At 41.3% G+C, this 17,505-nt stretch overlaps 1 protein-coding gene across 1 annotated transcript in view; it reads left to right on the top strand.

Annotated features, from left to right (window-relative positions):
• pdia5 (protein disulfide isomerase family A, member 5) overlaps positions 1–17,505 on the top strand; it is a 63,996-nt gene that overhangs the window by 14,524 nt on the left and 31,967 nt on the right. Inside the window, exons 3-5 of the mRNA XM_053877071.1 lie at positions 3,075–3,162; positions 15,963–16,046; positions 16,152–16,197. Of these exons, the coding sequence (XP_053733046.1) occupies positions 3,075–3,162; positions 15,963–16,046; positions 16,152–16,197 (218 nt within the window). The remainder of the gene's footprint in view (positions 1–3,074; positions 3,163–15,962; positions 16,047–16,151; positions 16,198–17,505) is intronic.

Genomic DNA, 17,505 nt, shown 5'->3' with positions numbered 1-17,505 from the left:
CAAAAACCCCTCCATGTTTCACTAAGTCTTGTATTTTAAACAATGATAAATGTGAAAATACTCAGCTACTCGTTATCTACTGAAAAAGAAAGGCCTGTGTTCTCAGACTTGACGAAAATAAAGTACGTGACAAAAATAAATATTCTGATCCAGTGAGAGTGTTCTTTGAGGGATTTGAACCAGGCAACACTTGCAAGAGAATCCTCAAATATATGCAGCTGGAGGAGTTTGCATGTTTGAGTGGCCTTATGTTTGCGCAGCCTTGTGTTAGAAACTGCTTCTCAACAATTTTGAATCATTACTGCTCAAAGAGAAAGGAGCTCTTATGAACTCTGACCCAAGACCTTTGTGAGGCTGACTGCTACTTGGAGGGTAGAAGTAGCCATGGCTGCATGGGAACTCCCACATTTGGACCACTCAAATCACTTAGTGATTTGTAATCTTGGTAGGCAGTACAGGCACTACTCTGAGTCTGAGATTACTGAGCTTGCTGCCACAGAGTGGCCCATCTGATGCTTTCTTGTTTTTTCTGCTGGTTTTGATTCTTGTTTTAATTAAAGCTTTTGCTAATCTGTTTAATTTGCATTAGTTTTAGTCACATATATACTCTTAAGTAGTCAACCATAATTCAAAGTATTTTACTCTGAGTGACCCATAACTACTTTCATCTAGTTTTCAAGAACTGTATTCTGGTGTCTTTTTAGTCATGCAGTTCAGTTTAACTGATGGTGTCGATGGGACACAGAAACTAAGTATTCTAAGTAGCATGAGTAGCTTAATGCTTTGGCTAGATGAAATCTGCAACTTCAGACATGTTTGAAAGAATATGTAGGATTTAACCTGATATGCTGTTTTCTGGTAATACAGGTACCGTATTTTCCGGACTATAGCGCACACCGGAATATTAGCCGCTCCAACAAAATTTAAGAAAGAAAGTAGATCTTTTTCGTACATAAGCCGCACCGGTCCCTAAGCCGCGGGTGCACTGGTGCTGTCTGCGCCCCAGAAAAATTCATGAGGGTCACTTCTAGTGATCCTCTAGTTGTAGTTTTGAAAATGGGTTCCAGCATCGAGACTGACTCATGAAACAATCTCGGCAGTGTTCTGAACTTGAATCATAAACTCCTCACATCTTATTTACATTTAAAATGTTCAAAATGCGCTGTTTTCACCCTCCAGTAGATCGTCTCTGTTGGCAAAAACAGCGCAATTTGCGTGCTTTAAAGCTAAATAAAACGTCTGTGATGTCACCGGTTTGATGTGACGAGGCTCAATATTTTTGCCAGCATGAAGCTCATTTGACTGTAAATATTAGGGATGCTCCAAGAGACAGGGAGAGCACTCAGCGGAAGCAGCTGTCACCTCTTCGTGAAAGTTCCCACTCTGGACGTGCAAAAAGTTTCAGATTCAGGTTGTTAAAGAACGCAGCATCTGACACACACAATACAACAGCGAACGACACCCGAGAAAGGCCGGTCATCTGACTCGGTAAAGTTAATCATTATTTCTTAAGGGTGTGCGAACTGAGCCCGGAAAACTCTCTGTGCTCCGTCCGTTTTAATTATCAAAGGCGTATCAAACGCCTTTTAACATGCATCTGCTGTAGGATGCAAACTTCACATGACAGACTGAAAAAAACCTCCACAGTAGACATGCTGTTGCCAAGTGAGTGTCGAGTCGGCAGCGAAGGAAGGAGGAGTGGACCCATCACACACCCCAGGCGGTGCTTGATCAGAGTGCCGGCTGTCATGTGCTGATTTTGTGATGGGCAATGACAGGCAGTGATCGGAATTCACCGATCACGCCGAGATCAACCTTTCATAATCGGTGACTGATCGATTGGAGCATCCCTGGTAAAAATCCATATATTAGCCGCGTCGTTGTATAAGCTGCAGGGATCAGACTGTGAGAAAAAGTCGCAGCTTATAGTCCGCAAAATATGGTAACTGGTCTCCAGAATAAAAGTTGTTAGCACCTTGACAAAAATGAGTGCAAAATTCTTACTTGGTAAATGTATTCTGTTAGCTTGCCTTTTAAAAAGACTAAATATTGCTTGAGTATTTTGTGAGTTGTTCACCATTTCAAAAGAAAAAGAATCCACTTCCTTATTTGAATCATTCTTTCACATACATTATCTTTAATGGATACATCTTGTCCTTGTTTAACAAGATAGACTGTGAAGTCATTTTCTGTAAAACCATTTTGTCTGTTTAAGGTTTCATCAAGACAGGTAAAAAGATTGTATATACATAAATATACATTGAAATTTGAGTTGTGTAACAGCACACTGAACGGTAAAGTAATGAGTGGAGATCAGTAGCCTGCAAAATCAACCTTGGATCTGCTGCACACTATTACAGATTACTGTAATGTACATGAGCCCAAGATTGTGACATGTTATGTAGTATGATTTTCCCCCTTCATCACTCATATTTCTCCACTAAATCCTGGCTTCCTTGCAGCTTCATTCCTGCTCTAGAAAAATAAATCTCATTATTTGTCCCCAACCTCCCCATTTCAGATAACAATTATTTAAATGATCTATTTTACTTTACTATTGTGAGGCTGCACTCCAGGGACTGCACATTCTAAATATATCTCTAGCCCTGAGGCAGGCTGTCTTAAGGCTTTTCTGCCAGCTTTGTGACAACTGGTTACAATAACTTTGTGCACATGATCATTTCTCTGATAACTTTCTGTCGTAGAGTGAAGCAGCTGGATTTTCTCTCAGACAGAAAGGCTGGGCTCGAGCAGTAGAGCACCTGTGTAGAAAACAGAAATGGAGTTTTTGTGGGGCTGTATAACGCATCATCTCTGCTCATAGTCACCCCATTGTAAGACGTGGAAAGCTGATGTAACTCAATATGTCTCCCTGAACTCATCCAGTGAAAAGCACCAAAAGAACATCTTCCTTTAGCGCAAAACCTGACTCACTCATCTCCTCTCTGTTTCGCTCTGCTGTAACTCAATTCCTCCTGCCAGTGTTTGTCATGACTGTATCTCGAGGGGGCTTACCCCGGGCTGTTGAACAGTTTAGGTAACAAGGCTGAACACAGTTTCGTCTGTGTCCACAGCGACATCGGGGGACACACAACTGAAGCTGCTGTCAGACGTGGCCCAGACTGTGAAGGGCCAGGGGACTATTGCCTGGGTCAACTGTGGGTAAGTAATTGGATCATTAAAATCCATCTTGCCCATCGACTCTATGCCATTATCGACAGGTTGATTTATGTCCAAGGATGTTTCAGACAGCAAAAAAAAATATATATATATATATATATATTATTATATATTATATTTACCTGTCACCAGAAGGTCTCTTCTTCCATCTCAATTTACACATTTTTCTGTTGACTAAGTGGATTTTGTAACAGCGTTTCTGTGACACTGAATTTATTGATCCATTGTTGCACAATTAACTGAATAAATTGTAATCTGCAAGTAGTCATAGCCATCTAATCATAGTCAGGTGTGTTAAGCTAAAATCTTTCATGAATTCAAAAAGGCATTTTCAGAAATCTTGACAAACCACAATTATGCTTTGGCTGTGGTTCCATTGGTGGTGTGACTTGGGATTTTTTGGTGGGAATTTGGAAATGTGTTCTGTGGCTTAAAAAGGTTGAAAAGCGCTGATTTACAGTATATGGTATATATTTTAGGACTGTCAAAGTTAAAAATGTTAACTATAGTGTTAACTATAGTTAGTCTATTGTTGCTAATATTTTTGACGTGTGATAATATGCATGTGTTTGACATAGTCTGCATGAAATGATGTCGGTCTTGTACATCGCTGCTGCTTGTCCAATCCTGATATTGTGACGCATTCATGTTCAAACAAAAGCAATGAAACTGTCCTGTAACAGGGTGTTTGTCCTTTCCATCTCAATCTTTGCTCTAAAGGCCTCATTTTCATTCAGTCTGAGTTTTTGATTCAGTGATGTGAAATACAGAGAGAAGAACACGCTTTCAATTTCTATTTAAACACTTATGGAAAACAACTAACTTTTCTCTCAATCCATCCATCATTGCACTGTTCTTTTATGAGATTCGTAACCATGGGGCCGGGGCCCATGGTTGGGCCGTGAGTGCCTCCTAGAGGGCTGCCCGAAGTTTTTTGTTTTACACCTTTGGGCTGAGAGGGCCAAGAAACACTCAGTTTTAATACACGAGCCACCTGTGGTGGCAGTAGTGTGTCACTGAATTGACTTGACTGCTGCAAATCTGTGATAGTCGATAACTATGGAGAAGTTTTTGAAAAGAAAAAAAGATTTTAAAAAGTAATGTCGTCCCCCCAATAGTAAAAAACTGTTCATGAAAGCACCTGTTGAAGCAGTTTTGAAAATGAATTGGACAAGTTGTAGTTGCTTTCAAACAGCTTAACTGGTGACTCAAGGGAATCTGTGTCATCTTCTGTATCTGTTATTCATCATTTACGCCGCAGTTGATATTGATTTATGGCATGCATGTTGGCTGCTGCTAGGGAAAACGTGATGTCATTGGAGGTTGATAAAATAGATTCTGTCATCGTCGCTCCTTATATTGAAACTAACTTTCTATTCTTTGAGCGAGCCACTTTTTAAATGAATGTCTTTGTTTATAAATATCTATAGAGAGATAATATTATATTTATAATATTATATTATATTCTTCCCATGGTGGGGAAATTCATCAACGTGGTTTGTATGTGTTACAATGAACTATTAGAAGGTGAGATCAGAGTACTCACCAATACACAGTACTTATGGCATTTTGCATGAAGTTACTACTTTTTTTTCATTATTTCAACTACCTCAGTATGTTTTTGTTGTACATGGTTGACGGTCACGAAATTTTACAAAAACTGTCATAAACTGATATTAAAAAACTGGGCGCTGCCGTAAGGTAGTCTGTTTCGTGGTATTGTGGCCATTCTATGAGTACGCCTACTCAAGCCTGGTGTCAGACCCATATCGGTGTCAGTGTGTCCCTAGTATTGATAGCTTTTTGTTTTATTAGATTGAAAACACATTTATAAAGACATCACTGTTCTTAATGGGGGAAGAATAACCTCTTTTAGTTTTTGTAGGAGATGTTTGTCCTCTATGTGCACATCTTTTTTCTCTTAAACTCACCAAAACACTTGTCATGTATCTTTGTGAAATGCATATATCAGGTGCCGACAGGGTTTACATTAAAAATGCGCAAAGATACCGGCTAGAATTGTTTTCCTTCAGCCTGCCTTGCTCTGCTCCCTGCTGATGTGACTTTGACATGTTGTTCTTTCTTGCCATTACTGGAGTTCAGTTCCGCTCAGATTGTCTAATGTTTTTGCCTGCCAACCCCTCTTATGTGATCAAAATAAAGGAATAGAAGGGGTTACCGAAAAAGGACTGAGGAATAAATTCCTTTTGACTTCAGTCTGTCTCCTGCTAGTCCAGAGTAGGAGGGAAATAAGTTTAAATATCAACAAATTGTCTTTAGGTTATGGCTTTGCCTTCCCTTGATTTAAGTTTTGTTTGAATCATGTAATATGCATTTTGGTCTACATTTTATGCAAGCTTGACCTGGGTTCATTACGACAGGGTGTCTACTGCATGGTGTGTGCAGTTTCGGCTGGTTGTGTCCCCACATCACATGGTGCGCTCTGAATGGATGTATGTGAAGCAGGGTGGTTGAAAATGCCAAGCAAGAGGACCAACATTGCCCAAATTACATGCTGTGACCAGATGACGGGGGCCATGTATTGGCCAAAAGTAATTCATCAGGCTGCTGAATGACCTCATACAGGAAATCGGTATGGGGCTTCCTTGCATGACTGTGAGTACATGTTTATTGGAGTGACATAATGTGGAGGATCGTTGAGGTCATGGGGTCAATAGCTTCTGTAAGTAAGATTGGCTTGGAAATATCTTGTTGCTCACTTCTGACCTTCATCATTATGTTGTAAACATAATCATCATGATTCCATGCAACATTGACGATCACTCCTCTTTAATCGATACAGCTCACTCCAGGAATGTGCAAATGATGCATCAACTATACTGTTTCTGCATAGGCATCAATTAAACCATTGGTGACTGGAGTGTAAGAGGGTTGGTGGGAAATAGGTGAAACAGCCCAGTGTGTCATATGACCTTATCGGTTCTCCTTGATAATCTTCCTTTAGGTGTCCTCGTCGACTGAAGATGAGAAAGCGCCGTCATTGCCTTTTACATTTTAATACATGTCAGCAACAACTGAAATCTGCCCCTATTCTGGGATCAAAATCCTCAGGATCTAGAACTAGGCAATATATCATGAAAAGAATGTCACGAAATATTTTTTCACATCGTTCTAGATCGATTATTCTTGATTATTTGTTTTAAACGTTGTTTTTAAAATGCATTTTTTAAGCATCTGTAAAAAGTAAGTAAAGTATCTGGTGGAAACCCTGCATTTGAAGTTTTTTTAACCTGTTGATGCTCAACTACAGGGGTCTACCTCTAAAATTGATATCATTTAATACCATTTTAAAAATGTTTTAATTTGTCTTCCTAATAAATACAAAACATGTCTCACACCTATCATTTATAAATGCAAAATAAACAGAACACCACACCTAACACAAATCAACAGTCAGCGTACCTACTACGAGGTTTAATCAATCTGCCAAACCTGCTACACTTCCCCACCCCTGAAGAGTGACACACAGGAGAAACACCATCCGCCGCCGCTTCCCACCAGGAGATGAACAGCCAGGTCTTGGAAGGGGGGCACCCTCTGTGTGGGACCCAGTCCGTCATTACTGTCTCACCTGTCACAAAATGAGCTGGCTTGAGTGTGTCCATATCTAGCACAAAACTCTTTGCACTTGTCTCCAGCACCCTAAATGGACTACCGTTGGGAGGTTGAAGGGGTGAACGATGCGCATCATGATGCACGAAAACAAAACGAGCTGTCGCTAGCTCTGCAGGCACGAATGAACATGGGGGAAAGAATGGTGCACTGGCACTGGAGCTACCATAAACACACTAGAAAACCAGGCCACTGGTCCATGAAATGCTGTTGTGATGCCCCCATCCGACCAAAAGGCATCTGCGAAAACTCAAACAGTCCGAATGGCCATGAGTGCAGTTTCAGGAATGTCCTTGGAACGTACCGGAGCCTGATGATAGCCACGCACCAGATCCACCTGAGACAAGATCGTCATGCCTGCCAAACGTACTGAAAAATCTTGTAAGTGCGCAATGGGCTAACAGTCATGGCAGTCACATTATTCAAGTGGCAAAAAATTCCCAGACGGCCGTCAAAACCTGTCCGCCTTTGGCACCACATGGAGCGGTGAAGCCCAGGGGCTGTTCGAGTGCCTCACAATGCTTTAACGCTCCATTGTTGCAAACTCCTCTTTAGCGGTTGCCAACTTTGTGACGTCAAGGCACTGCGCGCATGTAAAAACTGGCGGCCCCACTGTGGGTATAAAGTATTCCACGGCGTGCTTGGTAACAGTGGTTGAAAATGCTGGCTTAGTCAGGGATGGAAAATCTGCCAGTAAACTATGAAAAAATGTTACCCGACGCTGAGCAGCAAGCATGAGTCAATGACCCAGGTTCCCCACTCTGACACAAAAAAGTGGAGGACACTGCGTCAATTAAACCGGAATTAGCCTCATCCAACCGTAAACTATTGACACATATAAGATATGCACTGATAATGGGAACGCTAATGGAAGGTACCACAAAGTCAAAATCAAAACTGCGTCCATTGAAAGAAACTCGACGATGGCTGCATCCCTGCACTGATAAGTCTGCATCAGTCGGGGGCAGGAGGCTTTTCTGTGACCCTGAATCCACCAAGAACCGTCTCTCTGACCATGAGTCTTTCCCAAACAGCAGCTCTTCTCTATCACCAGTGGCCACACACCTGTTGATGCTAATTGACGTATTTGTCTTTCTTGTTTTCTCCCATAGAGAATCGATAAGATAATCGCTAAGGAACTGAATTGTTAAGCAGTATTGATAATGGAATCTGAATTGTTAAAGTTAACAGTTGCCACCCTTACTATCAGGACCCCTTGATGACTGATTTGTACTGGTATTGGCAACTGTGAATCATGCTTTGCGGGACATCACTGACGACTGGCTGATGTCATCTTTGCTGCCCTTGGCTCCACTGTCCACCATCGGTTTTGACTGAGGTTACTACTCCTCCTGAGCCTTCATGCATACTTGGTACTTATGTCATGCCGGATAGCTTGGTGGCTAATGCTACTGATGCACCGATCCTCAGCAAAAGTTGCCATAACAAATGACTAAGAACTAGTATAAGATTTCCCACAGGATTTTTTTAAACAGCGGTTATCCCTCGACCCTCATCAGGAACAGAATGTAGCCAAACAGGAAGCAATCCGACTGAGATACAAGGAAGCAGTTTTGGCATTTGACATGACAGTAAAATGAAATAAAGAAGTAACTCTCCCTGTAGCTTGCATCGGATGTGTAGTGTGACAAACAATTGAAACCATTGAATAAAGAATGGAGTAGTAATGGCATTGTATGCTTTTTGAAACTTTGTGTGATAAAATGATTTTTGACAGAAACTTGTCTATACGCAGGTAGTTGCCAAGTTGTAGCAAACATTTATTGCTCTTTTAGCTGTTGTGGTCAGGGGAAACAAGTGGGCCAGGAACTTGTTTTGGAAATCTGGCTTGTTGTTCCTGGAGTTTGTTAAAGACTCTGAACAGGGCTGGCAGGCTCTTGTGTATTACAGCCTTGACCGTGCGTCATCAAGGCCCCTGATTGAAAATCGACTGAAGGTTGGAACAAAAGAAAACAAATCTTAATTGTGTACTGAAGGCATGACTAACCTAAGTAGAACATAATTTTAAGTAAAAGCTGGTGAGCTTGTCAGTGTCCACTCTCTGGTTGACTGTTTTGCGTGGCTGTCTGTAATAAAACTAAGCAAAACATGCATCTAATTCAAAGGGTGTTGCCTCCTCCTTTTATACAGCTTGTTCCAGTTGTTTTCATCTGAAGACATATTTTCATTCAACATGTGCAGGGAAATATTTTCACGCAGTTCAATAAGTTTAGGCAAATGACAAAATGTTAACATTCAAATTACAAACTCAACTCTGGGAAATCTTTCATGCATTTTTGCCATATATTCATATGTGAAAGTTGATGGATTTTTTTCTCTGTTATTGTTGCCATCTTTACTCCTTATACTATTATTCAGGTCTGATTTGACCTCTCGTGGCAATTAAAAAATCTGCTGGGTCAGACAGGAAGTCGCATTCAGGGTGGTGCTCTACTTGGCGTTTCAATTGTGAGAAGCGTTGCCATCTGTCTGGCTTGGAACAGAGCTACTTTTTCTTTGCATAAAAATGAGCCAGTTATAATAATTCAGGCATTGTATCATGATGTGCTGGGCATCTTTTCATGTAATGTTTTCTCACACATCCAAACTTCGGAAGGCCTCTGGCCATGAAAGTTCCAAGGCGGTATTTGAACAGGAAGTCATGTGATTGTCTGACAACGCATCATCAATTGGATGAGATAAACAGCTGACTGTTGAATTTGTTTTTTCATTTAGCTAATGGTTTTGAAACAGGGGGTCCAAAGACACGCCCACAGCCCTTAACCCCCCCAGCCTAGTCCCCTGCAATACACCATGTCAACGACTGACTTAAATTGCTTTGTAAAAAAACAAACTGTCAACATCCATTTGTACCAAAATAAACTTTTGTAAAAAAAAAATATCTGAGTCAAAAAAGAAGTAGCTGTTGCCACAATAACACTTCAGATACAGGAGTCTCCTGGGCAGTTTTTACTTGGCATGGTTAATAAAAAAAATATATGCATATATTTATAATGATTTTTTCCCTTACTAAAAGCTAAATGTCTACAGTTTTGTGTATCTTGCTTTAGAAATGTATGCACAGTAAGCATACAGTTCTATCAGCTGACTATCTGTTTTATAAACTTTCACACATTTAAAGAAACCTCACAATTGTTGAGTGAACAAATCATGGTCTAAATTTTGGAAACTTTCACACATTTAAACATTCATGCATTCAAACAAAATATATAAGAAGGCTTGTGCACATCACTTCCATGTGGCGAGTCACGAGATGTAGATAACTGCGAGATCACGCCAGTAAACAAACATGGTGACCATGCTACAGCTGCAAAGAAGTTGAGAATCTGCAGTTTTTTTTATCATATTCGTCGAGATTACTAGACGGAAACACCCTTTTCATTGAAACCAGTGTGATGACACTACGAGTTGGCATTATACAGGCACTAATAATCTGACAATTAGGGCGTCAACTCCAAACGGATAGGTGTGAGCGTCTTCGTACAACACAGCAGAATTGCCACTTTTTTTCCGTAATGAGACTCATGCATCATCTTCTATCTATGGGAGGTCACATTCCATGTGTGTCAGAATGTGCTGATGCGTCTGAATCATTTGGCCCCCCCCACCCAATGTCTTCTGCAGGTCGATGTCTAGTTTCAATTAAACTGGTTTCTGGCTTCACCTTGTCAAACTCACTTTTTAAAGAAACTTTACAATTGTTGAGTGAACAAATCATGGAGCGACAAGTCACCTACATTGTGGAAGTCCTCCATCTGTGTATAAATTAAGCATAATGTCCGCCTGGTAAGCAGTTCAAGCGATCTTCCCCGAGTGTTTGCCTCCTTTATCACCAGCGTTGTTTCTTGCAGATCATAAGATGATCAAGAAAACGGCTAGACAGTGTTAGTTTTATTTTATATGTATTTCGCAGTCAGTTGCATTGCTAAATGGCGCAGAAACATTGCTTTTTTCCCAATACAGCTTGTATTTTATGTGCTGTATAGATTTGTGGTGCACAATTGTGCCGGAGGACAGTTTCATGGGAACATTGTTGATGAGCTCACACAGAGTTGGAAAACATGATATTTCAGACGGTTTACCTTGTAATTGGTGAAGAATGCGTTCTGCTGCAGTGCTCTGCGCCATTTAACTTCTCAAAGACATGATGTCACACGTTGAAAACATTTCCAGACACATCACTTCACTAATAAAAACAAGCTGTCTGGGAACTTTCGATTTCTTGGGTATTTCTAAAATATCTAGATATGAAAATATTATACAGTGGGCATAAAAGATCATATATACCCTTAGATATGGCATATTGTCAGTTTTCAGTGAAAATTTAAAAACATCAAGTTCAAGTCAACTTTATTGTCATAAATACTAAATGCAGACATCCAGTACAAATGAAATTGCAGTCCTCCCAGCACACAGTTATCAGTAGAAATATAAAAAAATATAAACTATAAGATCTGGAAGCAAGTACTAAAGTAAGGGAAATAAGGGAAATAAATAACTAAACAACTAACAGAACCCTAAGTTCCAGTAGTGCAATTACCGTTACAGACTACAGATTACACATTACACCGGCCCGGAGTAGTGAAAGTGACTTGTGCATACCATACTGTATGTGCATATGTGGATCAGGAGGTTCGGTGCTGTCAGTAGGGGGGAACAGGTGTGAGTGTGGGCAGGGCAGGGAGGGAGTTGAGTCACCAGACTGCCTGGTGGAAGAAACTGTCCCTGAGCCTGCCCATCCTGGCACCGAGACTTCGGAGTCTCCTCCCCGACGGCACCGAGACTTCGGAGTCTCCTCCCCGACGGCGGCAGGCTGAACAGACTCTGGGATTGGTGAGTGGGGTCACCTGCGATCCGGACGGCTGTGCGGGTGAGTCTTGAGTTGTAGATGTCTGTGAGTGGAGGAAAAGGGACACCAACGATCCTCTCAGCCGTTCTCACGATGCGCTGCAGAGCCTTCCGGCAGGTGACTGTGCTAGACCCGAACCACACTGTGCAGGTGGTCAGGATGCTTTCGATGGTGCCGCAGTAGAAGGTGTGCATGATGGGGGACGGGGCTTCAGCTCAGGAAGTACAGCCGTTAGCTTTTTTGACCACTGATGCGGTGTTGGTGTTCCAGGACAGGTCTTCAGAGATGTCCACACCCAGGAATTTGGTGCTGTCAATCTTCAAGGGAGCGTGCTGGGAGTGTGCTCTCCCAAAGTCTACAATAATCATAAACCTTCGTTTTCTCCACATTTAAGTGAAGATTGTCCTGACACCACAAAGCTAGTCTGTTCACCTTGCTTCTGTGGTGTGACTCATCACCATTGTTGATGAGACCCACCACAATGTCATCCGCGAACTTGATGAAGAGATTGGAGCTGGATGATGGTGTGCAATCCCGGGTCAACAGAGTGAAGAGGAGGGACTCAGCACACATCCTTGGGGGGGCCCAGTGTTCGTCATTAATTATCTAACAGTCAACATTTCATGGCTTCAATATTCTTGGTCAGAGGAGAGAAATGCTGTTTCTCTCCGATTTCAAACTGTGAACCACTTTTGTTAAATGTTTTTTTTTTTTTTGGTCCAGTCATTTCTTAACATGATATATTTGGCTCTTTAGTGCAAGGTGACCTCATAGATCATCACCCACAGTGTTTCAAGGAGTTTAGAACGGCAGACTTGGATTTTGACTGGATGACTGTGTGTCATTGTCGAATGAAAGTCACACCTGCGCCTTGTGTGTCCACGCTGGTCCCATCTGGTGTAATGAGTCAGCAAAACATGTCATTGAAAAGTGACCCCCTCCTCCCAGCATGGACGTAGACTGGTCTCTTGAATATGCATTTTCTGACTGGGAGAAATGGTAGTGCAATTTTAAACTATTTCATAGTATATTATGTTCAATAAATGATCCCTCCAATCCTGTTTCACTGAATAGATGAGAATATATATAGAATCTAGTTGTTTTTCTTACTGCACTGGAGAGCTAGTCTGGAGAAACGTTCCAAATTGTGAGAAATGAAGCCATTTTATATTGAAATTTGAAACCCACTCTGTCAATCTACAAAAACAACAAAAAAACTGGACAAGCCAGACACTCTCAACTTCCAATTTCCATGCCCTGGAAAATGGCAAGTCTTATTTTTAAAAAATGTTTCAGCCAAGTAATTGAAATGCGTCATCTGGAGAAGGGTGTAAGCAGAATGTGTTTAATACCAAAGGAAATGTTTTATAGAGCTTCTGACTCTATAAAACAGTGGATTGTTCATTCTCTTTGTCACTTTCCTGTGATGAAGACAGTTATTCAAGCATAAACTTAGGGAAATTTCGGTTGTTAGGGTGGCATACGAACAAGCATTTAGGTTAAACATATTCATTCAAATCAGGTTGTAAACATTTGAATGCGATTGTTCTACTGTCTATCAGCCTCAAAGGTCAGAACAGTGATCTTGTAAAGACATCAACACCCCCAAAACTAGGATTGGACTGCTCTTCTGTTAAAAATGCAGCGCGGAAACTTTGGAAAAAAAGTACGTGTTCCTACATGATTTACTTCACTTGTAAGAGCAAGACAAGATCATGAACTAGACGCAAAATGGAAAGTGATGGATTGGGTTGCTTTCTGTGATAAGATCATGAAGTAGATAGATATGCAAGCAGAGTGTCAATATAAGCTACATGTCAAAATATTGCAGCAATTTTAGACGGTGTGTCTCACCCCCCAATTATTCTTATTCTTATTCTTATTCTTCTTCTTCCTTTTCCTCCTCCACAGCGGATCATATTCCTCCATCCATTTCACCCTGTCCTCTGCTTCCTCTCTACAAACCTCATGTCCTCCTTCACCACATCCATAAATCTCCTCTTTGGCCTTCTTGTCGACGTTCTGCCTGGCAGTTGCAACCTCAACATCTTCCTACTAATGTACTTGCTGTCTGTGGCACAGTACACCACCATAGCACCAAGGTGTTCATACAACAACAGATTATCTCAGTCTTTCCAGTCAGCCATACCTGGAACAACTCAGCCGCCTCACCTGGCATCAGCAGCTGTTCAGCTCTGATTCTCTGCCAAATAACCAGTTTCGGTTGGCCATTGCCATACATGAGGCTAGGAATCAATATCAGTAGGTAAAGTGAGACCTTTGCTCATTATGACTAAAGACAGCGATTTGTCACGCTGGACTTTTCCGGACTCCCTTGTTACAACAAGGCAAATCTGAGCAAGGAGCTTCCCAGGTACAAGCAGGTGGTAAAATGCCCCACCAGAGAGCAGAACGTGTTGGATCACTGTTACACATCGCTGCACATCTCTTATACCGCCCTCCCTCGAGCTGCACTGGGTCTCTCTGATCACTTGATGGTTCATCTTGTTCCCACATACAAGCAGAGATTGAAGCTGGCAAAGCCTGTTGTGAGGAGCATGAAGACCGACCTGTACGAGTGATGCTGTAGAGGAGCTGTAGTCTTGTATGGCGGCCACAGACTGGAAGGTGTTCAGGGCTGTGACCAATAATCTGGACGAGTATACAGACACTGTGACTTCATGGATCTGCTACTGTGAAGAGTGCATTGTTCCAACACGCATCAAGGTGACTTATGCAAATGACATACCTTGTTTCACAGCAAAACGCAGACAGATGAGACGGGAGAAAGAGGCAGCTCGCAAGAGTTGTTACCGGAACTGCTACAAAGAGCTGAAGTATTGGTTTCTGAGGGATCTGAAGAAAGCTAAGGCCTATACTCAGACAAGCTTAGACAGCAGTTGTCAGCCAATGACTCGGCTGCTGTGTGGTGAGGGCTCAAGGTGCTCACAAACTACAGGCCACTTGGTGTCCTCCTGCAGCCACAACAACCTGGAGCTGAGCGCGCAGAAGACAGAGATGATCATGGACTTCAAGAGAATCACAACTCCTCCGTCCCCTCTCATGATGGCGGGTTCGCCCATTTCAATTGTGGACTTCTTCCGCTTCCTGGGAACCACCATCACGAAAGACCATAAATGGATGATGTCCATTAGGTCCCTCATTAAGAAGGCCCAGCAGAGAATGTTCTTCTTGCGGCAACTATGAAAACTACGATCGCAGACGAAGATGTTGGTGCAGTTCTACACAGCCATCATCAGGTCCATCCTCACCTCCTCTTTCACCGTATGCTACAGCAGCTCCAGGGACAGCTCATTGTGCATTCTGCTGAGAAGGTGATTGGTTGCAGACTGCTACCTGTTCATGACCTGTATGTCTCCAGGACCCAGAGATGTGCAGGTCAGAACAGACCAGACCCTTTTCACCCTGGTCATGGACTGTTTGTCCGTCTTCCCTCTGGCAGGAGGCTACGGTCAATCCAGACCAGAACCTCCCGTCACAGGAACAGCTTCTTCCCCTTGGCTGTCAGACTGATGGATTTGTGATCAGCCCCTATTGTTTGTGGGTTATTTATTTATTAGTTACTTCAATATTTTATTTAATATAATTTTATTTTCTTTTTGTTCATGACTGCACGTTATTCCAAAGCACTTTCCTTGTTGGTGGGATCCTCACTGACCATGGCAATAAAGCTGATTCTGATTCTGATTAAGCTGGAATGCCACTCAAAGATGTGAAGGAAAGGAGTAGTTGTAACTCTATTGAGACATCTCAAGCTGTGTGCAGCAGTCTGGTGTCATGCCTATTTTTGAGAGTTCTTAGGAGATGAACCGTGTATATTGTCTTGATGTATGTCATGTGGAACTCTGAAGGACTGAGAGTTATGTTATGATTTCAAGTGCTCGGTATAAAAAAGAAGCGCTTATAGCAAAGGGGATAAAGTGTTCTGATCATGGTCAATAAGGATTGTGAGATGAACTTTGAATACTTCAAGACAGATGTTTCTGTCTTGAAGATTAGTGAAATGAAGCAAACACAGGTCACGTTGGGGTGTCCGGACTATTTGTGCTAAGAGAGAAACACTGGGGTTGAACAAGTTCGAGTGAGTTCAGCCCTTCTCCATGAATACAGACTGTATCTCTGATCAACCGATAGGAGGTGGAGTGGTTAGTGGTTAGAGATGAAGAGTCACAAGGATGGGAGCGATTAAATTCTGCTTGTATTTCATGCAATATCAGCTGTGTTCTTAATATTCAGCATTCTCCATTCACTTTATCAGGGACTCAGAGGGTCGCAAGCTTTGTAAGAAAGTGAAGGTGGACCTTGGTTCCAAATCCAGTGGTGCAGAGCTAATGCACTACAAGTAAGTAAGCAGACATTGAGACTCTTCTAACAGCAGGTTTCTCTCAAGTGAATTTCTGCTGATTCTTTAATGGCTTTGAACAGTCTCTACTTTTTACTTTTGCAGAGATGGGACGTTCCACACAGAGTACAACAGGCCAGCTACATTCAAGGTTAGTGCCCCCCTGAAATGCATTCTGTCCTCTTTGCTCAAGTATGTCAATGTTAAATTGTGTTTACATACTTGACCTTGTCTTGTGACGCAAACTCAGTAGATTTTAACTATCCATGCATCCTCTAATGGACTCAATCTAAGTCTGTCTTGTGTTTGTTTTAAAAAGACACAAACCCCACAGTAATATGGTCCGCTAAGAATTCCGAACAATGTGTTTGTTTATCTCCTTTGGTTGGATTCACAATGTGGGAAGAGAAGTTGTTGCTGGAAAATTTTTTGGGCAATTATTTTTAACTGGGTGTTTTCACAAGTAAAATAAGTAAAACATTTTCATCAATCATGATCATAGATCATAGATTGAAAGCTACAGCACCTGCTGCCAGACACATTTTGTATTAAGGTAATTAAATAAAGTTTCCAACTGAAACTGAAAAAAACAGGAGGCCCCACCTTAACAGACATGGATGCATTAGATGCTTCAGAATTGGTCTTAATAAAATCGAACAGTGTAATTTAACGTCATTGTTAAGCCTAAAAAAAGATAAATAACCAGCCAGGACTTGTCAGGAGTGCAACTGCTTGTTCAGGAGTTGTCAAATTCAAAATTAATTTTAAGTACTTTAGTCAAGTAAATTCTGCAAATGGATTAAGGTCATAACACAGCCCACTGAACCCAGTTGCATTAATGAAGTAATAAGAACAATTTTATTAAATTACATGTACATGTTGTAATGTGTACATCTACAAAACATACAGATGAGGAGTACAGTATAATAATCTCTGCATCTCTGCAATATATATATATATATATATATATATATATATATATATATATATATATATATATATATATATATATATATATATGAGAACTTTTTCACCGACTGGATTACTCCAAAACCTTCTTTTATGGCACAATATTTCCCCCTTCCTGTCGCAGCCGATGCACTTTCCGGTTGGAATCATAAGTAATCTTTCTAAAATGGCCTGTCACATTAGTTTGAGTGGGCGTCTTTTCTCCACCTGGGCAGACCAAACTGTGGCATTAATTCACCCAGATCTGTTCTAAAACTAGGAAAGGACATACTGGCCAGTTTGAAATGGATGTCACCCTTGGAGTCGTCTTTCTGTATCTTACAAAGACTGGAGACCAAATATCGGTCTTTATTATTTATCTGTTGCTAAGTGTTTTTTGTTTATTTAAGATAAAATCTAGATTACATTTTGATTCAGCTGTGCAGACACTGATAGCCTTGAACTCATTAGCATTGTTACTTTCAGCCATGATAAGTTTGCAATTCAGGAA

This window comes from Synchiropus splendidus, chromosome 10, assembly GCF_027744825.2.
Source record: "Synchiropus splendidus isolate RoL2022-P1 chromosome 10, RoL_Sspl_1.0, whole genome shotgun sequence".
Taxonomy (NCBI): domain Eukaryota; kingdom Metazoa; phylum Chordata; class Actinopteri; order Syngnathiformes; family Callionymidae; genus Synchiropus; species Synchiropus splendidus.
This window is presented reverse-complemented; position numbering and strand designations above follow the sequence as displayed.